A 22,333-nucleotide genomic window follows, 5' to 3' on the forward strand; every position below is an offset into this window, starting at 1 on the left:
TTAATACAAAATAAGCACAGCTTTATCATAGAGGTTAATAAAAAAGGGCTAATACTTAAATTCTGGATGCCTTTTACAAAGCAAAACTAGAAAGGGGGGGGGGGAGAAGTGGCAAAGGAGTTCAACAAAGCAATCTAAAGTCAGAATGTGGATCTCTTTTTTTTTTTTGTAAAATGTTTTGTGTGTTTTTTTTAAATAACGTATTCATGGTTACCAGCCATAGTCATAACAAAAGTTATTCATAATAAAATGTATCTAAAATAACATTTCTATTTGAAACAGGAACCGTGCCGCTCGGCTTATTATTTTTCCTTCTTTTAGAAATCGCTCCCTCGAGGTTTGCTCTCTCTCTCTCTTGCACGCTACACTTCGGGATGGACTTTGGGGGGGGGGGGGGAAACCTGTGCATTTAAAACAGCTTCGGAGGATAGGAGGAAAAGGGGGAGGGGGAGCGTGAGGAGGGGGTTTCTCTGTACCGAAGGGCTGGCTGAGCTCAGCCTTGTCACCTCCCCCCCCCCCCAGGAGAGACGGCAAGGGGGAAAAGGCTGGGCTGTCTGGCATGAGGTCCCCTCTCTCCTCTCTGCCCCCCCATCTCAAAGTGAGTCCTGCCACCTTTGTAAACCTCTGCAACTGGGGGGGGGGGGATCCCAGGAGCCCCTGGCCCAGGCAGAGCAGCCACAGCAGCCTCCAGATCTCAGATGCTCTTCCTGTCTGCTGGGGGGGGGCAAGGGGGCATCAGCCCCGACCATCCCTGTGCTTAAGACACCCCTGACAAAGGCCTGTTCACACTGCACAAGATTACCCCCACCCCATGCTTGCAAGACCAACCCTGCCGGCGCTGGGGCAAGCATCGCTCAGGCCTGGGTTCAAAACCCACAAGGAGACGGCCAGTGTCCTGAGCCTTGCCCTCCGTGCCCATGAGTTGTGGGCCTGGAGCCATTTAATTCTCTCCAACCTCCCCCCTCCCTTGAACAATAAAGCTACACATTTTAAAAAAGAACCTGGGATAGGCTCAAGCTGGCCAATCCAAACGCCAGCTCCGGGTGGGTGGGTGTGGGGGGGGGATATTACAGCACCCCCCCTTTTGTAGTGTTTGTGAATGTGAGTGCACAGAAAGTGAGTGCCCCCCCCCCTTTCCAATTTTGTGTTCCTTGAATTCATGCTTCTGGAGGGGGCAGTTTCAGCTCTTGAGACCACTAAGGTGAGATCTTGTGGTTCCCCCTCCAGGGCAGCAGTTTGATCCTGCAAATTCATTAGCACCACCAACCCCCCCCCCTCCCAAGCCAGGTCACCCCCCTCCCACCCACCCACCCTGCAGGTAGCAATCAGAAATTGGTGGGATGAATTGGGGGGGGGGGTCCCTTGTGTGCCTCGGAGCAGAAGAGACACGCTAACTGCATTCTCAAGGAAGACCAGCAAAACCTGTGAGCTATAGAAAGATCAGAGCCATTTCTTGGAGGGGGGGGGGGGGCAACAGAGAACTACTTCCCCTCTACCTGCCTTCTGCTCCCCTCCCAACCAACCATCCCTGGGGAAAAGGGGGGGGGGGAATATCTCGCACCGGTACAAGCAACATCACACTGGCTCCGCTTCTGAACCTGAAAAAACTGCTGAGCAATTCCCTAAAAACAAAACAAAAAGGAAAAAAAACAACCAGGTATCTGAACTGCTTCAACAAAACTGGGCTGAGTGATCAGCTCCTGAAACCGCCCCCGGGAGGCAGCCCTCTCCCCGCTTGGGCCCTCGAGTCTCCTTCCCGGGTGGGCCGGCCTCCGTCAGCTCCTCCCGAAGGGGCACTGCAGGGACACGGCTTCATACTCCCGCCTGGCACGTGGGCTCCCTCCGCCGGGCCCCAACTGGCTCCGCTTCAGGGTGTGTTCGAGGCACTTTGTAAAGGGCTGACGGGGGTCGGCCCCCAGGCCCCCCTCTTTCCTGCAGTGGCCGGATAGGGGAGGAGGCTGCGGCAGGGTCGAGGCCAGGTAGAGCCTGCTCACCTGGGGTTAACCTCTGGCCGTTCAGCACCCACCCTACGGCCGAGGCAAAAGCACAGCCCCCTCTTTCTCTTGACCGCTGCTCTCCCTTCATCTCCAGGATCTCGGGGGGGGGGGTGGTGGAGAGGGAGGGAGAGAGGACTCAATTCACGAGGGGAGAAGGAACGAAAAGCCAAACACAGGAAAGGGAACGATATGGCCCAAATCCAGCCTCCTTCCTCACGCCCTCAGGCTATGCCGCGTTAAACTCTCGGGAGCCTCTTCCGACTCCCGTGTACATCAAAATATTAAACCAATAGCTGAAAGTTATAATAATAAAAAGTAGGAAAAAAAAAATATTAGAACACACTAAAGATGGTAAAGATTGTAGTGAAAGCTTTTTGTCCCAATACCCCCCCCCCTCCTTATCACCTCCCCAGCTGCCGGAGGGGGGTTAGGGGAAGGCGGGGGGGAAAGCAGTCCACCCCCCCCTCCCCCGCAGCAACACACCCCTGGAGGGAAGGGGTTAACACAACAAAAAGGGAGAAAAAAATAAAAAAAAAACAGCCCCCCCCTCCCCTTCTCAGGAACTCCAGCCGATCCAGCTTCTTTCAAATGGTTGAAGTCTTGTCACTGCCGTCTGGAGGGAGAGGAAGAAAGAAAGAGAGACCCAAATCAGGACAGGGGACAAGAGAGACCCAGTTCCGCCAACCGGGGGGGGGGGGGCCTGGGGTTCAGCAGCCGGACGGACACACCCTGCCCAAGAGGCTGCTGCAGGCATGAAAATCGCGGTTCCCCGGGCAGGATGCCTCTGCCAAGGCAAAAACTACGTCTCTCAACCTCCAGGAGCAAGGAGGGGGCTGGAAAGGGGGTGGGCAGGTAAGGGCAAGCGGGGCAAACCGCCTGTGCGCATCCCTTGCCTCGGAAACCCCCTGGCCTCCATATGAGTTGGTTGCAGACTGACTGCATCAGGCTGGGATGACCTCACTGCGTCTCACCATTAGGGGCCGAGACTGGACAGCCCCTTCCCCTCCCCGTGAAGGAACGAGGTGACAGGATGGGGGAAATGTGTCTTGGGGGAGGGGGCTTCCGTGCCCTGCAGGCCTTTACCACCCCGTCGTCTACTGAGCAATGGCACCAGGTCGCATTTACTCCTGGCCCACGTTACTGCGTGCCCTTTCGTGTTTCAGTTCCCCCCTATTTCCTCGCCTGAACAAGCCAAAGGGCCTTACCACCCAGCGCATGCTCCGTCATGCTGAGACACAGTGACTCCAGCGTGGGGTTGATCTCCAGGTCAGTTCCAGGCAGCTGGCAATCTAGTGGGGGGGGGAGGGGGAGATACAGCTGTTGATCATGTCTGCTCCCTGCCTACTTCCTCGTCGATGTTTGGCCCTCAAAGAGAGCCGAATGACCCCCCCCCCGCGAAGCCCCTGAAGAGTGGGGGTATTCTGTGTACCTCTCCTCCACTTCTCAGACGGAGGAGGGTGCTGGTGGTGCTGCTCCATTCCAGGCCAGAGTAGCTCTATTCCAGAGCCATGTCGTCCGAGAACTGACAAAACGTTAAGGGTTAAGCTACCCTTTATTAAGAAGAGCTGGTTTTAGGCCCTGCTTTTCATTACCTGGAGGAGCCCCAAAGTGGCTCACCAACCCCTTTCCCTTCCTCTCCCCGCAACAGACACCCTGTGAGGTGGATGGGGCTGGGAGAGCTCCGAGAGAACAGCTCTAGGAGAACTGGGGCCCGGCCCAAGGTCACCCAGCTGACAGCACGAGGGGGAGGAGTGGGGAATCAAAGCCGGCTCTCCACATTGGAGGCCACCGTACCGTGCTGGTTCTCAAGCGCATTAAGCACCCAGTGCTCAGCCCCGAACAGCAACATGGGCATTCAATGCAGCCAACTTGCCCTTCTCGGAGGGAGAGAAGCCCGGGGGGGGGGGGCCCACCAGCAGAGGGCCCTCCCCATCGATCCACCCTCTGACCCTCCCCAGCGCCTCCTGACTCACCCTGGGGGAACATGAGGATGGCCTGGGGGGATGTGTGGACAGGGAGCGAATGGGTGCGCTGGACCGAGCTGCGGCTCTGGCCGGGAACGCTGTTGCTGCCTCCAGGGTTGGCAAACCAGAGGTTCTGCGGGGGGGAAAGAAAGGTCATTAGTCAGGAGAACCCCTGAAGAGCTCCCTTGGGAACACGGCCCCCCTCCTGGTACGCTCTGCCCTTTTCAGACGGGACTCACAACCTGAACTCGGAATGCCATGATGGGTGCTGCTCTAGCCCCGCATCTCTATGGCACAAGGACTCTACTTCCAGCAACTGAAGACCAGAGTAGCCGCCAAAGTGCCAGGAGGCCCCCAGCAGGGATGGTGAACCCTGGTGGGCCAGGAGAGGGTGGCAGCGGCCGAGATGCTCCTCCCCACTTCACAATCTCCTCGAGGCTCTTACCCCAAACCAGCTGCACTCACAACCCTCACAGGTCCAGGACCCCTAAAGCTCCCAGGCCATCTGGCCCTACATCCACCTCACCCCACATCACCCTCCATAGTCCCAAGAACCCCAAACACGAAGCCAGACCCTCGGTCCGCCTTGGACCCTTGGAACTGGGCAGCCGATCTCTGGGATGGTGGTCTATTCCATCATACTCTGCCTGGTCCTTTTTAGCGGGAGCTGCCGGGGATTGAACCTGGGACCTTCTGCGTGCCAAGCGGAGACTCTTCCACTGAGCTACGGCTCCATTTGCAAGCTTCTCCCCTCCTGCCACCCCTTTTCGCAGCGCTGGAAGAACTAGATGCCTGACGTTGCATTCCAGGACGGGGCAAGAGTCAGCCTGAAGTACTAGTTGAATTCGCACACTCACTGGCAGTCTTCAAGCAAAGGTTGGACACACACTTTTCTTGGATGCTTTAGGACAGTGGTCCGCAACCTTTTCAGGCTGCGGACCGGCGGCGGCAGGGAGGGCGATCGCCCAGCATGCGCAGCACTCCACATCCGCGGCCGCAAACACACATGCGCAGGAGTGCTGTGCATGCATGTTTGCGGCTGCGCATGGCGCAAACACGCATGCACGGCTGGGTGCGGCCCTGCGGAGGCAGGGAGCTGCGGCCCAGTGCCAGGGCCTTCACGGCCCGGTGGTTGGGGACCACCGCTTTAGGATGCTTTGGGCTGATCCTGCGTTGAGCAGGGGGTTGGACTAGATGGCCTGTAGGGCCCCTTCCAACTCTATGATTCTATGAATATGAGAAAACCTGGAGGGCCACCGAATCCACAAGGGCTGCTTCAGAGGCAGCCCAGAGGTCACAGAGGGCGACGCTCCCTCCACTGAGCCAGACCCCCCTCCCAGCTTCCTTACCTGCCGGCCTTGGCTCCCCAGGTTGGGGCTGGCGAGGGCGTGCCGGGGAGAGACGCCACCGATCCCCGCTGGGCTCAGGATCCCCATTCGGCTTGGGGGGATGGCACGGGGGGGCATCTGGAACTGCCTCTGTCCTCTGCGTGCCACTCCCACACCCACAGAGCCAGCTATGGGGAGAGAGTTGGAGCCAAAGGCCCATCTAGACAGAAAGGGGGGGGGGGGAGAAGGGAGAGAAAGTGCGTGTGAGAGACCCACGGGGGACAGTGACTTAAACACCGGTCAGGACTGGGCCTTGGAGCTGGGGGAGACCAGCAGACGTCCTCAGGAACAGTGTCCCAGGCTCGTTTCTGCACCCCAGAAATGCCTCAAACTCCTGCCGCTACTGAATCAGCCTTTTTCAACCTTTGGACCGTGGAGGAGCCCCCGAAATAATTTTTCTGGTGCCAGGGAACCCTGGAAGTGAGGGCAGCTGGCTGGGCCTCCCTGCTGCACCATCCAGAAGTGACACATTACGAGAACTGACCCTACCAACCGTGTTAACAGGTGGGATGGAAGGGGACTGAGGAGGGAGACAGGGGCCATGCAGGCTCCACTAGGAGTTTATGTTTCAGCTTGGTTCAGATGCCTCGGCAATCACTGAAGCCCAAGGTGGCCAGCACAGCGTCGAGGAGGGGCTATGGTGGTGAGCCAGCCGGTGGCCGCACACAGGCACAGAACTCTGTGCTTGCATGCAGCTGCCGGCTGGCGTTCCGCTGCCACTCCTCCTGTCCACACTGCTGGCCTCCTACGCACCGCTTTGGGCTTCGGTGATCGCTAAGGTGTCCCAACCAAGCCGAAGCGCACAACCATAGGCTCAACCCTCTCCTGGGTTGAGAAAACCCAAGAGAACTCCATTACACTTGGAGGGGAGGGGAGAACAATGGAATTGGCTGTTTCCCTAGCATGTGGCCAAATCCATTAAGGCGGGAGCGGGAGGGTCGTGGATCCCTCTCAGAGTTCACGGGGACCCCTGGCTGGGAATCCCTGCTGTAAGTTAAAGACCTTCTTTCTCAAGGAGCCAGGTGCCACAGGCTCTCCTTGGGTGGGCTGGCAAGGATGCGAGCTGGTCAGAAAGATACAACTCCACCCCCCCCCCCCAAGGAGCCAAGGCAGCTAAGCAGGCCCCAGCAAACAGCAGCCGGCATGTCTTCACTGACAAGCAGCCCAAGCAATGCCTATTGGGTCCTAAACGGAGCTGTCAGCCGATCAACGCCCCCCCCCCCCTTTAGACAGAAGGTGCTGAAAGCCAGGAAGGAACCCTGACAAGCAAGCAGAGCCCCAAGAGGGATGTGTTGGGAGGGAAGAGAAAGAGAAGGGGCAGCTTCCTTTAAGCGTGAAGAGAAACTGCTTAGAAAGAAGTTTGTAGGAGAGCCAAAAGCCATCTAAGTATTGTTTTCATTACGTTCATTAAGGGGGTAATAATGTGACAACCCTCTCGAGGTTTCGCGGAGCCTGAGTCGCACAACTGCCGAGACGGCTTAAGTGCAGATGGCGGGGCTTGGTTGTGCTCTCGCTGGCCAGGGGGTCTGAACCGCCCCTCTGAAGGAATAGGAAGGGCACTGAATTCAGGTACACAGGCTTATGAAGTCCTTCGGCTTCCACCAAGGCAGGTGGGCAAGACTCAAAGCAAGCCCAGCCTTTGATGGGTGTCAGCTCTTGCAACCTGCAAGCCCACCTGTTTCTCCCAGCAATTCCAAAACCTAAGTGCAGCCCTGCTGGATCAGGCCAACAGGCCACCCGTCCACCACTCTGTGTCACACAGGGGCCAAACCCCAGGGGCAACCAAGAGGTCCACCAGCAGGGCCAGAACTAAGGAGGGCTACTCAAGGCAGGGAAATGCATGCTGCCAGTGAGCCAGACTGGTACAGCAGCTACAGCGCTGGGATCCAGGAGACGCAGGTTCAAACTGCCCCTTTGCCATGGAAGCTTGCTGGGTGACCTTGGCCACTCACCTGCTCCCCCAATCTACCGTTCCGAGGAAAAAACCAAGCAGACTAACATGGGGAGAAATGTGGTGAGCAAATGAAATGAAAGGGGGGGAGACACAGACAGATCTTGCCGGAAATCTTGCAAACTCCCCCTTTCGTGGTCAGAGGAACACACGGCCACCTCCCCCCCCCCCAGACCACTTTAATTGTTCCACCCTTCCTGCTCCCACCCAGGTACAGACCCTTTCTGCGGACGGTAGCCTTGCATGTCCAGCACCGCCTTCCTTGGAAACGTCCGGAGAAGCTTGAGCACCTGCTGCTTCCACGACAACAGCCGCTTCTTCTGCGTCTCCGTGAATGCCTGGGGAGGCAGGACAGGAGGGGGACTGTGAGGGCCTGGGGGGGGGGGGGGGCTTGAAAGAGTTGGGAGGATCTCTAGGGACCGACACCCCCCCCACCCCCACTGGAGAGCTCAGCCTTACCTCGTGCATCAGGCACTTCTCTATCAGCTGGAGGTAACTGGCGATGTTCTCCTCGTCTGGCCGGGATACCAGCAACTGCGTGCATACTGCGGGGCAAAGGCAGAGTTGGTTACAGAGGCAGGAATTCAGAGCTTTTCAGAGGTGCAAGGACATGATGCCCCTCTCCAAGGGATGACGGGGGCAGCTTGTTCTTCAAGGTTCTCTGCTCACAGTTGGGCAGGGAGAAGGAGAAAGTGCCAGCTCGGAAACTACTGGTGAGTGCTGCTTTCTTTCCTGGACTGTGAGAGGGCAGTGGGTGAGGGTCTGCTGGGTGGGCCTTTGTGCTGGAGAGGGAGGAGAAAGTGCGAGTTTGGGAGCTACTGGTGAGTGTTGCTTTCTTTCTTACAGTGCATGAGGGTGTATAGGCTGCAGGTAGGGGGCTGTTTGAGTGTTGTTGTTTTTGGTCTGGGTGGTGGGGGGCTGCAGCTAATAGCATTAGTTGGCCGTTTCCCCTAGGGCTGTCTGCTAGCTCCACCCTCTGCTGGGTGGGCCTTTGAGCTCACCAGAAGTGTGTCCCAAAGGGCGAAAGCTAAAGGGCTCGTGGCTTGTGGATCATGTCAGGGTACTCTATAAGTGTTCCCGCAAAGGATCAAAGCAGCGTAGCCAGTGATGGACCTGAGCCTGTGAATTGGACTGTCTGTGACATGTCTGTATTTCTACCTGAGAGTAACCTTAAATACACCTGCACCAAGTGCAAGTTAGTAGCCCTCCTGGAGGAGAAGGTACAGAAGGTAGAAGAATGCCTGTCCATACTTGGTTCTCAAAAGGAGGGCGAAGAGGTCTTGGAAGGAGCTCATGGGGCACTTCTTGGAGGGCAACTGGGAGAGGTGGGAAAGGTGCCTCACCAACTGGAGGAGAACCCAATCATGAGGACAACAGATGGTCCCTTCCTACTCTTTGATTCTATGATTCTATGGAGGAAAGTTGCCCAGAGGTGTCGAAAAATATGGAGATGTTCTTCCCCTCTGATACTCAGAAATCATTTCCAGGATCTCACAGAATCATAGATCTCTCTGTAGATAGTGACTCTGGACCACAGGAACAAGGGTCATTCCCCCAATGCCCCTGAAGCTCAGAAGACGTTTCACTGGCCTCTGTGGAAGAGTGGACTACCTCTTCTGCTCCCCACTGCATTAGGACTAGGAGACACATGCTGGTAATTCGGGATTCCCTACTGAGAGGAGTAGAAGCCAAAGTGTGTTGACCGGACTTATTGTCTCAAGAGCCGTGCTGTCTACCTGGCACGAGAATCAACTATGTCATGGAAAGGGTGGGAAGACTTGAGAAGCCCAAGGACAGATATCCCTTCCTGCTCATTCATGTGGGAACAAATGATACTGTTCAGTGCAGTGTGCAGCATATGGGGGAAAAAGTGAAGGACTTGGAAGCACAGGCTGTATTTTAGTTGGTTCTTCCTGTTAATGGCTGAGGCTTAGAAAGTTTCTTTAAATGAAACCAAATTCCCTGGACCAGATGAATTGCATCCCGGGGTACTAAAAGAACTTGCAGGTGTAATTTCTGAGCCTCTATCCATTATTTTTGACAATTCTTGGAGCCAGAAGATTGGAAGCAGGCAAATGTTGTCCCCATCTTCAAGAAGGGAAAAAAGGAGGATCTGGATAACTACCTACCCTTGATGACTATAGCTGGCAAAATTTTAGAACAAATCATCAGAGAGCTGAAGCGGATGGCTGTAATTACTAAGAGTCAGCAAGGCTCTCTCAAGAACAAATCATGTCAGACTAACCTTCTCTCTCTCTTTTTTTTTTTGAGAAAGTTACTACCTTGCTAGATCATGGGAATGCTGGGGACATAAGTTACTCTGATTTCAGTAAGGCTTTTAATAAGGTTCCGCATGATATTCTTACTGGCAAGTTGGTAAAATGTGATATAGATCCTAATAGATCGAGAACTGGTAGACCAAAGAGTGCTTTTTAAAGGATTTGCCATGTTCTTGAAGAGGAGTGACGAGTGGAGTGCTTCAGGGATCTGTCCTGGGCCCTTGTTGTTCAAAATATTTATAAATTATTTGGATTGGATGAAGGGGGTACTTATTAAATTTGCAGCTGACACTAAACTGGAAGGGGTAGCAAACACATCAGAAGACAGAATAAGAATTCAAGATGATCTTGACAGGCTAGAAAATGGGGCTAAAGTGAACAAAATGAATTTCAAGAGTGATAAATGTAAAGTTCTTCATTTAGGTAGAAAAAAATCAAATATACCACTATAGGATGTGAGACTTGTCTTGGCAGCAGCATGTGCGAAAAGGATCTGGGGGTCTTAGTAGACCATATACTCAACATAAGTCAGCAGTGTGACTCGGTAGCTAAAAAGGCAAACAGGATTTTAGACTGTATTAAAATAAGTATAATGTCCAGATCATGTGAGGTGATGGTACTGCTTTTCTCCACTCTAGTTAGACCTCACTTGGAGTCCTGTGTTCAGTTTTGGGTACCACAACTGAAGAAAGATGTTGACAAACTGGAGAGTGTCCAGAGGAGGGCAACAAAGATGGTGAGGGGTTTGGAGACCAAGTTGTATTTAGAAAGGTTGGGGGAGCCTGGTCTGTTTAGCCTGGAGAGGAGACGACAGAGGGGATTTGATAACCATCTTCAAATACTTGAGGGGTTGTCATATAGAAGATGGAACAGAATCAATCCCTCAATCCCCCCCCTTTTTCCCCACCGCCCATTAATAGTTCTCACAGTCAAGATGAAGGACTCCTCGGGGAGTAGAAGGCACAGTACAAAAAAACAGCTCTTACCATTAAAGAATCAGTTCAGCTTTAAAATGCCAATACCCAAAGACAGCTATGCAACAGGTCTTTTTTTTTTTTAATGGAAGCAATAAGAGAAATGAAGAAAGGGGTATGGATAAGAACATACGTTTCCACCCAGAATTAAACTCTGTTGGTCTTACACATGCCGCTGGACTCAACCTTTGTTCTCAAACTCTTTTCCCTGGTCCTATAACTTCTTTGGCTGTCATTGTCTTTATCAGCTCTCCAAATTCAACCATTCTGATGCTAAAGCTGCATGTTTCTGCTACAAATAAAGCTGTCTCAAGAATCTATTGGGGGGGGGGGTTGCGTTAGCAGGAATCTGCACGTTGACCCAAAATGCGGATGTCCTCCCTTACAGGGAAAAACCAAACTCTGCGGAGTCGTCCGGAGACAATCCTGTGCAGCCGGAACTCATCCCCAGAAGGACTCACCTTTGCCCATCACCCGTGTGAACTGCCCTGCAATGTCCCCCTCGGCAATAGGTGCTGCCCCCGACTCCCCGTCACAAGGAGAGCCTGTTGGGGGCGGGAAGGCATCCGCAGTGGACTCCTTGTCCTCGGCTCCGTTGCTGGTCTTGTCCAGGCCCAGCTTGGGAGCCCCGCGTGGCTCTGCCGTCAGTGGCTGGCCCTCCTTGGAGGCGGCCGAGGTCTGCAGGGTGTGGAAGGCCTTGATGGGCGTGATGATGATCTGCTGCAGCTCTTGGAGGGCATTCCACAAGTTGCCCCCTTCTAGGATGTCCTGCGGGAGAGAGGAGCAGGAGGGGGACCTTGGAGGAGGTGGCTCTGCCTCGGGGAGTTCAGGGCTTGGGAGGGCATGCCGAAAACTCTCTATCTTCCTGTTCAGCATCTGGCTATAGGGGCACCCCAAGGAAAACCCCTAGAAACCCTCGGTATGCCAGCTCAGGGCTGGGCTCTCCTTGACCCCATCAAGAAGCATTATCTAACAAAAAGAGGAGAAGCATTTCCTAAAGCTGCATGAGGTCTGACCCAGCAGGGCTCTCCTGATGTCCTTAGGAAGGCCTCGGCCTCCCTGCCCTGTGGCTGTCCCTGCAGAGGAACTGGCTGGCCCCTGGGTGAGACGGGAGGCTGGACTGGATAGGCCCTCCCTGGTCTGACCCAGCAGGGCTCCCCTGATGTCCTTAGGAAGGCCTCGGCCTCCCTGCCCTGTGGCTGTCCCTGCAGAGGAACTGGCTGGCCCCTGGGTGAGACGGGAGGCTGGACTGGATAGGCCCTCCCTGGTCTGACCCAGCAGGGCTCCCCTGATGTCCTTAGGAAGGCCTCAGCCTCCCTGCCCTGTGGCTGGCCCTGCAGAGGAACTGGCTGGCCCCTGGGTGAGACGGGAGGCTGGACTGGATAGGCCCTCCCTGGTCTGACCCAGCAGGGCTCCCCTGATGTCCTTAGGAAGGCCTCGGCCTCCCTGCCCTGTGGCTGTCCCTGCAGAGGAACTGGCTGGCCCCTGGGTGAGATGGGAGGTTGCACTGGATGGGCCCTCCCTGGTCTGACCCAGCAGGGCTCCCCTGATGTCCTTAGGAAGGCCTAGGCATCCCTGCCCTGTGGCTGGCCCTCCAGAGGAACTGGCTGGCCCCTGGGTGGGATGGGAGGCTGGACTGGATGGGCCCTCCCTGGTCTGACCCAGCAGGCTCTCCTGATGTCCTTAGGAAGGCCTCGGCCTCCCTGCCCTGTGGATGGCCCTGCAGAGGAACTGGCTGGCCCCTGCGTGAGACAGGAGGCTGGACTGGATAGGCCCTCCCTGGTCTGACCCAGCAGGGCTCCACTAAGGTTCTTCGAAGGCCTCAACATCTATGCCCTGGTGCTGGTCATCCAGAGGAACTGTTTGGCCACTCTGTGAGATGGGCTGCTGGATTGGATGGACCCAGCAGGGCTCTTATTTTCTGAACCGTGGCTCACTCTTTCTGCAGCAACTTCTTCATTTGAACATACAAAGCTGGCCTTATACTAAATCAGACAGTTGGTCCACCAAAGTGGGACTGCCTACCCAGCCTGGCAGCTGCTCCTCAGGTCTCCGTCAGAAATCCTTCCCATCATGCAGAATAAACCTGGCACCTTCTGCATGCCAAGCAGAGGCTCTGCCACTGAGACACGGTCCCTCCCCCCTAAGGTGCTGAGCAGGATTCCCTTACCTTCTCCAGAGATTTGAGGACACTCTGCCTTTCCCGCAGCTTCTGGATACTCAAAGCTATTTTGTGCCTTGCTCCTTTGGTCACGTTCTAGGCAGAGAGACGGCAAGAGCAAGGAAAGGGAGCAGAAAGAGGCCGCTGTGGGTGAATTGTTCTCATGGGAGTTGTGCTCTCTTCCCCCTCCTCCACCTCCCCCTCGCCCAATGGTACACAAACCCATCCCACCAAGAAGACATCTTTGCGGGTTCTTGAAAGATGCACAACTGTGATTGTGCCATGCTGTGTTAAGCCTCTCAGTTTCCTTTCTCTGGATGAGTTTCTAGTCCTCAAGGTTACGCAGGAAAACTTGCAGAAATATGGTCTCCCAGCTAGAAAGCTAGAAGGAGCTTGTCATGGAGCATTCCCAAAACAATTTTGCTGCGCACCTTCCTTCTCTATGCACGTGTCCCAGTTGTCAAAGGATGCCAGGCTAAACTGGAGCTTCCCCCAGCAGCACAGACAACTCTGGTTCCATGCGTATTCAGCAGTACCTGTGATTCCAGATGCTGCTCTGTCAGGGTCATCATCTCTTCATAGGTCATTTGGGAGAAAAGGGCTGCATATTTGTGGAGGCGAAGGCTCTTCAGCCACGAGGGGACGTCTGCAGAGGGACCAAAAATAAAGATGTAACTGGGGGTGGCAAGAGGAGGAGGAGGTGGGGTGGGGAGTGTGTGTTAAGCAAGCTGTTTGGATCCTGGAGGCTACTCTCAAGCACAGATGCTGAAACATAGATCTCCAGATCCCAAACACAGGAAGTGGTGGTGGGTACGAGAACAGACAGTTTCAAGAGGGGGCTGGATAAACACAGGGAGCAGAGGCCCATCAGTGGCTGTCAGCTACAAGAAGCAGATGGAACACTGTCTTCTTGATGCTTGAGGGGGGCCACAGTGGGAGGCCTTCTGGAGTTCTGGCCCTGCTGGTGGACCTTCTGATGGTCCTGGGTTTTGGCCACTGTGCCACACAAGTGTTGGACTGGAGGGGCCACTGGCCTGATCTAACGTGGCTGCTTTTATGTGAACCATGTATTCTCCATTGGCTATTGTATGGTTCCTCTACGGACAGCTATGGGGCCAGATTCTTCCAGCTTGGGGAATTAGCAAGCGGTGCGAACGTGGTTACAAATGAGCTCGTGTAACCGGCATATTTTTCAGCTTGCAAAGTCTGTTACGTTGTAAGGGGAAAGGAGTGGAAAGGGACGTGTGCAATCTTAAAAGTGAGAAAAGCAAACACAAGCAAAATCAGGCGAAATACGGCTATTCCTGGCAATACTCCCAAATCCCGTCACCAGAATTATGCAAGGGGGATGGGAACTGGGCCGTACGCAATGACTGAGCTGGCATTGATTGCACAGGTATCTCGACCACAAGGAAGGGAGCCGGGCTCCAGTTCGCCCACCTGCCCAATGACCCTACGGTACCTTTCATGCCGCTGCCGTCCTCCTGGAAGGTGTTGCGGCTGCCGGACTGATCCTCCGTTTGCTCGCTACCCGAGGAGGCCACGCTGCTTTGGGGCGAGAGAGGAGCGTGTTCCCCACTGGGGATGAAAGCGGGCCGAGACGCCATTTCCTCCACGCTCATCCACTCGCTGGGGACCTGCTGGCTGGTGGGGATGAGGGACATGGAGCGCTTCAGCGGGCTGGGGTGGATTTGGCAGGGGAGAGCTGCAGAGAGAGCGGGGGCGGGAAAGAGAGAGACTGTTAAGAGCTGCCCAAGGTGGTCCAGGAAGTCACGGGAGCACAACAGTACACCTCTCTGCTGCAGGCCGCCTTTGGCAGCCAGGAAGTGGAAAGGGAAAACTTGAAGAGTGCTGAAGATATGAAGCATGAGGAAGCAAATCAAGAAAACCAGCTTAGGCACTCAAACTTTGTTTCTCCAGTGAAGTTGTTGGGAAGCTTTGGGTCCTCTTAGGGCAAGGTCTTAAGTACCACACACAGTCAAATGCAGTAGTTCAGACATGATGGTTATTTCCTAGAGCAGCCGTGCTGGTCTGCAGCAGCAACAAACAACATAAAGGAAAACAAAAAAACCCAACCGGGAAAACAGGTAAGAAACAAACAGGCTAGGGATAAAACCAGAGGTAGAAAAATATAAACAACTAGTTATTAGAGCTCAAGAATGTTTAAAAACCACAAGAGAATATCTATTTGGCACACATAAAACAGCTCAGTGAGTACCCCTGTAATGCCAGCAAGTTCAGGCCTCACGCTTTTCCGTCAGATTATCTTCATCAGAGGGTAAGTAGAGACACACAGTTGTGTCAAAGGGGGTAAAAACCTTCTTTAATCTGTTAGGGCTGATTGAGTTCTGCAGTTCATTCATAGTGGCAGAATCCTCAGTCAGCAAATATTGCTTATTCTTCTCCTGGGCTTGGAGAATCCCACTGTGGGCTTCTCTGCAGAAAGGTCCAAAATAAGAGGATTTTGTATCCTTGAAGATCATCTGATCGAAACGCATGAGGCCTGAACTTGCTGGCATGACAGGGGTACTCACTGAACTGCTTTATGTGTGCCAGATAGATATTCTTTTATGGTTTTTAAACATTCTTGAACTCTAATAATAAACTGCTTATCTTGGCCTGCAGTTGCGCAACTAGACTGGAAATTCAGTAGCATCTTCAAGATCGATGAGATTTTCAGGACGCACGGTCTTGAGAGTCAAAGTTCCTTCCTCTGACAAGGGGAACTCAACAGCAAATGGGAGAAAGGGCCATCCTCTAGCCAAGCTCTTGGCAACTTGGGAGAGGTTCCATGAGGGCAGGGGTAGTCAAACTGCGGCCCTCCAGATGTCCGTGGACTACAATTTCCATGAGCCCCTGCCAGCTGGCAGGGGCTCATGGGAATTGTAGTCCATGGACATCTGGAGGGCCGCAGTTTGGGGAAACGACGCCCGGGATGCCCCAAAGGATGCCCTCGCAGGCCCAACTCCCGCCAAACCTTTCTGCACCTGTGCTGCTCCCGATACTGTTGATGGCCGACGGCACCGACCCCGAGGAGTGGAAGGACATGTGCCCATTTTCTCGCGGGGGTTTCTCCTGCCAGCTGTGTCCCAGTTCCCCGAGGCCTGCATCCGCGGGGCCTTGCCACTCGTCCGAGCCCTGGCGCGAGTGGTAAGCCGTGTCGGGCCGACTCCTGCCCTGCCCGGAGTAGCCGCTGGAGAGGCGCTCCTCGAGATGGTTGAGCCAAAGAGCCAGGGAGTTGCGGTCGTCCAGCGTGGTGGCCGGGTGGATGAGCGCGTAGGAGAGGAGCTGCCGGCTCTCCTCCACAAAAAGGTTGCTCTCAATGGAGTAGGCCAGCACCTTCTGCAGGAGCTTCATGTACTCGGACTTGGCGTCGATGTTGCCAGGCTGGAGGAGGGGCAAGTGGGAGAGGAGCAGGGAGACCACTTTGTCCTTGGGCTCTTGGTGCCATTGGCTGAGGATGGCTGTCGGGAGAAGGGAAGGAAGTCAGGGAAGTGCCTGGCACCATGGAGCGCTTAGAGGGCCCCTGTCAAACCTTAAAATTTGCACTCAAGAGAGATCTTCCAGGCAAAGCCCCCCGTAAGCTAAGAATCAGATGATGCTGTCAGGGAGAAACAGCAAGAGAAAACTAAAGACAGGTGGTCCTTGCTCTGAGCCGGTGACTGTCTGAAGATGGACAAAATGAGAACTGGTAAGAGGTTTCTTCCCCTTGTGAAATTCTGTGATCACCCCTCAGCTTTGATGGGGCGAGTTGGGAAGTTATGTAGGGTCACACGAGCCTCAATACTGCTCACAGACACCTAACAGCTGGAAGGGACGCCAAGAGCAGTCCGGCCCCTTCCACAACATAGGGAATTCACAACTCCCACCCCTCACACACGCAATTTCCCCAGGGATCTCAGCCCAGAGGACAGCAAAACAAAAACAAAAACAAAACTTCAGGATCCCTGGGCCTGGAGAAAAATTCCTTTGACTCCAGAGGTGGTGTTGTGGTTAAGAGAGCCAGGTTCGATTCCCCACTCCTCCGCATGCAGCCGGCTGAGTGGCCTTGGCCCAGTCCCAGTCCTCAGAGCTCTCTTAGCCCCACCTTCCTCACAGGGTGCCTGTTGTGGGGAGAGGAAGGGGAGTCGACTGTAAACTGATTTGGGACTCCTTCTGGTAGTAAATAGCGGTGTCCAACCCACCCCTTTTTATTCTCAAATAGGTGACCAGAATTACCCTGGTTATGTCATAAAGGGCCACGAGAGCCAAGGGTTGGTTCATCCCTCCCTCCCACTATCCACCTAAATTCACAGAACCAGAATGGCTGTCTGACGGCCATCCAGCCTCTTCTTCAAAAGAGGAGAGCCCACCACTGTCCAAGGAAGTCTGCTCCACTGAGGAGCTGCACTAACAAGTTCAAGGTCTTGGTTGGCCTTTCAGGCTTTATGCAGTTTGGGCCCTGCCTGCCTTCGGGACCACCTGCCTCCTTATGCCCCCCGCAGCGTACTTCACTCTGTGGTATGAATATGCTGAAGGTGCCGGGGCCTTGGGAGGCCCGCCTGGTCTCGAGTAGGGCCAGGGCATTCAGTCCTGACCCCAACCTGGTGGAATGAGCTCCCGGACAAGTTGCAGGCACTGTCGGGACTCTCTGAGTTCTGGAGGGCCTGCAAAATGGAGCTCTTCCGCCAGGTGTTTGGTTGAGGCCGGGCGGGAGCCCCGGAGTTTTCGAACCACCCCCCTTCTCCCCCAGGCCCTTTTGAACTGCAGTGCTAGACTGTTCAGGGGCCTAATTTCATCCTCTCGCCGGGTTTATTCCATCTTATGTTATGCTTTCAGTTACTGTTTCATCTACACTGACTGATGGCCGGAATAGGGGGGATGGATATTAGGTCGCTGCCATTTGCCATATGTGTAAACTGTTTAAATTGTTTTATAGGGATTTTAAATTGTATGGATGTTCCTATTTTATTAACTGCTGCGAGCCAGTTATGGGAACAGCAGTATAAAAATCAATAACAGTTACGTTTAGCTGAAAACTCTTTTGGTATTATTTCAATCTGTTGGCTCCAGCCTGATCTTCAGGGGCAACAGAAAACAACTCTGCTCCATCCTTTACATAGTGACCCTGGGCTCCTCATAGCCCTGATAGAGCTGTTCTGACTGAGCAGTTTCATCAGGGCTCTCTCAGCTTCCCCTCCCTCACAGGGTAATGGTTGTGGGGCGAGGAAAGGGAAGGCGATTGTAAGCCACTTTGAGATTCTTTTGGGTAGAGAAAAGTGGCATACAAGAACTCTTCTTCTTCAGTAATCTCAGGGCACTGTCAGCCTCCCCTCCCTCACAAGGTGTCTGTTGTGGGGAGAGGAAAGGGAAGGTGATTGGAAGCCACTTTGAGACTCCTTCGTGTAGAGAAAGGCGGCATATAAGAACCTACTCTTCTTCTGTAATCTCAGGACTCTCTCAGCCTTACCTCCCTCACAGGGTGTCTGTGGGGGGAGAGGAAAGCGAAGGTGATTGGAAGCCGCTTTGAGGCTCCTTTGGGTAGAGAAAACTGTCATGTAAGAACCAACTCTTCTACTCCTGATTTGGGAGTAGACACAGGTCTCTGGGAGCTGTTCTTGCAGAGAAGTTCTCCCAGAGCTTTCTCAGCTCCACCTACCTCACAGGGTGTCTGTTGGGGGGAGAGGGAAGGGAAGGCAACTAGAAGCAGCTTTGAGACTCCTTCAGGTAGAGAAAAGTGGCATAGAAAAGCCAACTCTTCTTCTTCATGCCAATATGCACTAAATCCAATTCCCCCAAGACTCTATGTGGGTGCGAGAGGCAGCTGTCCTTCAAGACAGTATCCTGGGCCTGGCAAGCGCCACTTCCTTCTTGAGGATAACAAGTCTTTACCGTAGGCTGCAGTGTAGGGATGCTCAGGGCGAAACAAAAGGTTTTTGAGATAGGAGCCAGGAGTGAGTTCAGGAAGTTCGTGCCCATATCCTGGCTTCTAGGCCAGGGGTAGTCAAACTGCGGCCCTCCAGATGTCCATGGACTACAATTCCCACAAGCCCCTGCCAGCATTTGCTGGCAGGGGCTCGTGGGAATTGTAGTCCATGGACATCTGGAGGGCCGCAGTTTGACTACCCCTGTTCTAGGCAGTCTCTAAAAAATGGAGCCAGTATGACAGGCTTCCCTTACCTTCAGATGACAGACAGCTGAGAGTGCGTTTTTTCTCTTTGCAAGGAAAGCGAGAAGGTCGGCTCTGCCAGCTCTGGGAGCCAACAGCATCAGACATGCTCTGCTCGAGGGACAGAGTATAATTAAGAGGGATGGACAGTCACACATATTGCCAACATCCCGTTGAGCTTGCAGGGACACCGGGCCCTTCTCAGCTGAGGGGCCCAGGGGCAGGGACGACATTATTCACTTGGCAAGTGGCTTGTCCGTGTCAGCTTCTTTGCCTGTCAGTCAGCTGCAAACCCAAAAGGACGGCCTCAGATTTGGCATCCATCTCCACGCGGACCCAGATAAAGGAGCATGTCCATCACCCAGACACTATTGCAGCCCGGACGGTCAGAAGCAGAGCGGGTAACTGATGGTCCAGATTCTCTGCTGCATCACATAGGAAAGCTGACTGCCACAGGTGCATACAGTTAAGAACAGGGACAGAGGAATTTCTCCTAATACGAGAACTTCAGTCGTATGAGGAGAGGTTGAGGGAGCTTGGTCTCTTTAGCCTGGAGAGAAGGCGACTAAGAGGGGATAGGATCACCATCTTCAAATACACGAAGGGCTGTCATAGAGAAGATGGGGCAGAACTGATTTCTGTTGCCCCTGAGGGTCTGACCAGAACCAATGGGTTGAAAATTCAAAAGGCTAAACTTCCGGAAGAAATTCCTGACAGTTAGAGTGGTTCCTCAGTGGAACAGGCTTCCTTGGGAGGTGGTGGGTTCTCCATCTTTGGAAGTTTTTAAGCAGAGGCTGGATAGCCATCTGACAGAAATGATGATTTTATGAACTTAGGCAAATAGTAAGAGGGTGGGGGCAGGAAGGCATCATCTGGCCACTGTAGTTGCACAGGTAGTTCTGAATATCCTGCCTTCTGCAGAGGGTTGGACTAGATGACCCTGGATGGTACCTTCCAACTCTGATTCTACAATTCATCCAATGAAGCTGAGAGACAGCAGAGGATTCGCATCTTAAGCAAGCAGAGCCTCGGAACGGTTAGCGACTAGAGAGGCAACAATGAGGGAGGGGGAATAGCCTTTGCACCCTGCTTGGGAGCTTCATGGAACTCCCCCCCCCTCAAGGAAATAAGATTCTGGATCAGGCTGATGGTGTTGTGTGAGTTCTAATAAACAGGCAGGGAGCCAACCATCCATGTGGCAAAATACTACTTCAACCTATAGATCACGGGTCCCCATCCTTTGTGAGCGTCTTTTGAATCCTGACATCAGGTGGTGAGCATGACCACAAAGAGAAACAGAGCCACACACACAGGAAGCCCAACTGCAGAGCACTGATTTTTCAAAGCACCCAGGGAAAGAGTGCGACAGCAAATGAAATCAACAGCATATTTTAATCTGCACAGATAATCCGCTAGATAGGAGGGCCCCTCTGGCCCTGCCCCGAAGCCACCAGGTCGGTTCCAGGAAAGGAACAGCCGGGGCACCACGTTGGGGACGGCTGCTCTAGATAACGAGTTCATTATTTGATAGTTATGTGTTCACGGAACTCCTCCAGCAGGGCCCACACAACATCCTTCACCACAAACCAGACCACTGTGGGAGAGAAGTGGCACGCGGCCTGCCCACCCAGACGCACACCCCAAAGTGATAAAGTTAAGCCAGAGTTTCACAGGCCTATGAGATGCTCACTCACCTGCATTGTTGGCTTCGGACTCCAGGACATGGATCTCTGTGCAGTCCGACAGCGAGTGCTCCAGGCACAGCTGTAGGAAGCGGGCTTGGGTGCGAGAGATACGCTTGAGGAGGGACAGCAGGGCTACCGTCTGCTCACATTCGTTCCAGCCTTTGAACCAGCCGGCGAGAATGCCCACCTGGTCCCGGAACATCATGGTGGCTGGCACCTCAGGCTCGGCAGCAACTCACCCAAGGTGGGGGGCAAGGGAAGCAGGGGGAAGGCTCCTCACATGGTTTCGACTGTGCGCCTGGGGGGCTCAGCACAAGGGGGAACAGCCCGGCATCGATTTTCCCCTTAGCCAGAGGACAGGATGGCATGGAAAGAGAAGCTTCGCTGTGGCAGGGTCACCCAACTCCACTGGGGTTGTGCTTTCTCTGCAGGCCACGTTAGATCCCCCTGGAAGAAAGAGAGCAGAGCGTGAGTGTCTCCATGTCTCGACCTATATCAGCAGAGTCCACACCTCCACACTCAAAAAGAACAGCCTGCTCCTCCAACGAGGTCTGCCTGTGGGGCTTGGAAGCCTTTCTGCCAGCCAGCTGTAGTCTCCTGCCATCAACCACCCTGGCTTCTCAGCCTTCCACTGGGCGTCCAAACAGCCGCTGGGGCACTCCCAGGAAGGCTGGCTGCCCTGTCCAGACTGCTTTTGAACAGCCGTGAAAGATTCTCTTTGCTCCAGGCAGCTTCAGAATGCTTAACAATTAGAAGCATCAGCTGCTGGAAGGTGACAGGGGAGACTAGAGCGAGTTCAAAGGAGAGCTATGAAGATGGGGAGGGGTTTGGAGAACAAATCGTATGAGGAAAGGTTGAGGGAGTTTGGTCTGTTTAGCCTGGAGAGAAGGTGACTAAGAGGAGATACGATAACCTTCTTCAAATACTTGAGGGGTTGTCCTAGAGAAGATGGAGCAGAATTGTTTTCTGTTACCCCAGAGGATCGGACCAGAACCAATGGGTTGAAATTAATTCAAAAGAATTTTCAGCCAAACATCCGGAAGAAGTTCCTGACAGTCAGAGTGGTTCCTCAGTGGAACAGGCTTCCTCAGGTTCTCCTTATTTAGACGTTTTTAAGCAGAGGCTAGACAGCCATCTGACAAAAATTCTGATTCTGTGAATTTAGGCGGATTGTGAGTGGCTGGGAAGGAAGGACTGTGTTTGAGCTTGGCTCTTGTGGCCCTTCCTTGCGTGCCCAGGGGAATGCCGATCGCCACTTTGGGATTGAGAAGTGAATTTCTTACCTACCAGACCACCCAGGGATTCTGGTGTATGGGGGGAGGCACCATCTAGGCATGGCATTGGGGTCACTGTGGGTGGGCAGGCAGTTGTGAATTTCCTGCATTCTGCAGGGGGTTGGACTAAATGACCCTTCCAACTCTGATTTCATGAGATGGATGGTCAACATCCAGACTGCCACAGCTCCTCAGCTAAGCCCAACAGAGACCAGTGCACTTGGCTGGAGCTTCTTCTGCTGTGTCTCAGGAACGGACTCTACGAGAGCCGCTTGATGCAGTGGACAGAGTGTCAGACGAGGACCTGGGAGACCCAGGTACGAATCACCCCACTGCCATAGAGGGTTTGTGGCAGGTGACCTTAGGGCAGCCCATCTCTCTCAGCTTAGGGTCATGGTGAGAATTAAACTGAAGAGAATGGTGCAAGGCACTTTGCCCTGCCCCCCCCCCATTGGTGAAAAAGGTGGGCTACACAGGAATCAAACACACTCAAGATACAGAGAAAGGGGCTG

The 22,333-nt window shown here is 53.9% G+C and overlaps 1 protein-coding gene across 1 annotated transcript in view; it reads right to left on the reverse strand.

The window, feature by feature from the left end:
• Positions 1-22,333, reverse strand: part of SAMD4B (sterile alpha motif domain containing 4B) — a 33,836-nt gene continuing 11,503 nt past the window's right edge. The window contains exons 2-13 of the mRNA XM_077318737.1: positions 20,557-20,994; positions 15,702-16,178; positions 14,177-14,419; positions 13,251-13,360; positions 12,724-12,810; positions 11,015-11,321; positions 7,760-7,845; positions 7,520-7,638; positions 5,311-5,509; positions 3,971-4,094; positions 3,203-3,286; positions 1-2,610 (exon numbers count right to left, since the gene is read on the reverse strand). Of these exons, the coding sequence (XP_077174852.1) occupies positions 2,582-2,610; positions 3,203-3,286; positions 3,971-4,094; positions 5,311-5,509; positions 7,520-7,638; positions 7,760-7,845; positions 11,015-11,321; positions 12,724-12,810; positions 13,251-13,360; positions 14,177-14,419; positions 15,702-16,178; positions 20,557-20,752 (2,061 nt within the window). The 5' untranslated portion in view covers positions 20,753-20,994 and the 3' untranslated portion in view covers positions 1-2,581. The remainder of the gene's footprint in view (positions 2,611-3,202; positions 3,287-3,970; positions 4,095-5,310; positions 5,510-7,519; positions 7,639-7,759; positions 7,846-11,014; positions 11,322-12,723; positions 12,811-13,250; positions 13,361-14,176; positions 14,420-15,701; positions 16,179-20,556; positions 20,995-22,333) is intronic.

The sequence above is a fragment of the Paroedura picta genome, unplaced genomic scaffold, assembly GCF_049243985.1.
Source record: "Paroedura picta isolate Pp20150507F unplaced genomic scaffold, Ppicta_v3.0 Ppicta_v3_sca21, whole genome shotgun sequence".
NCBI classification, from domain to species: Eukaryota; Metazoa; Chordata; class Lepidosauria; order Squamata; family Gekkonidae; genus Paroedura; species Paroedura picta.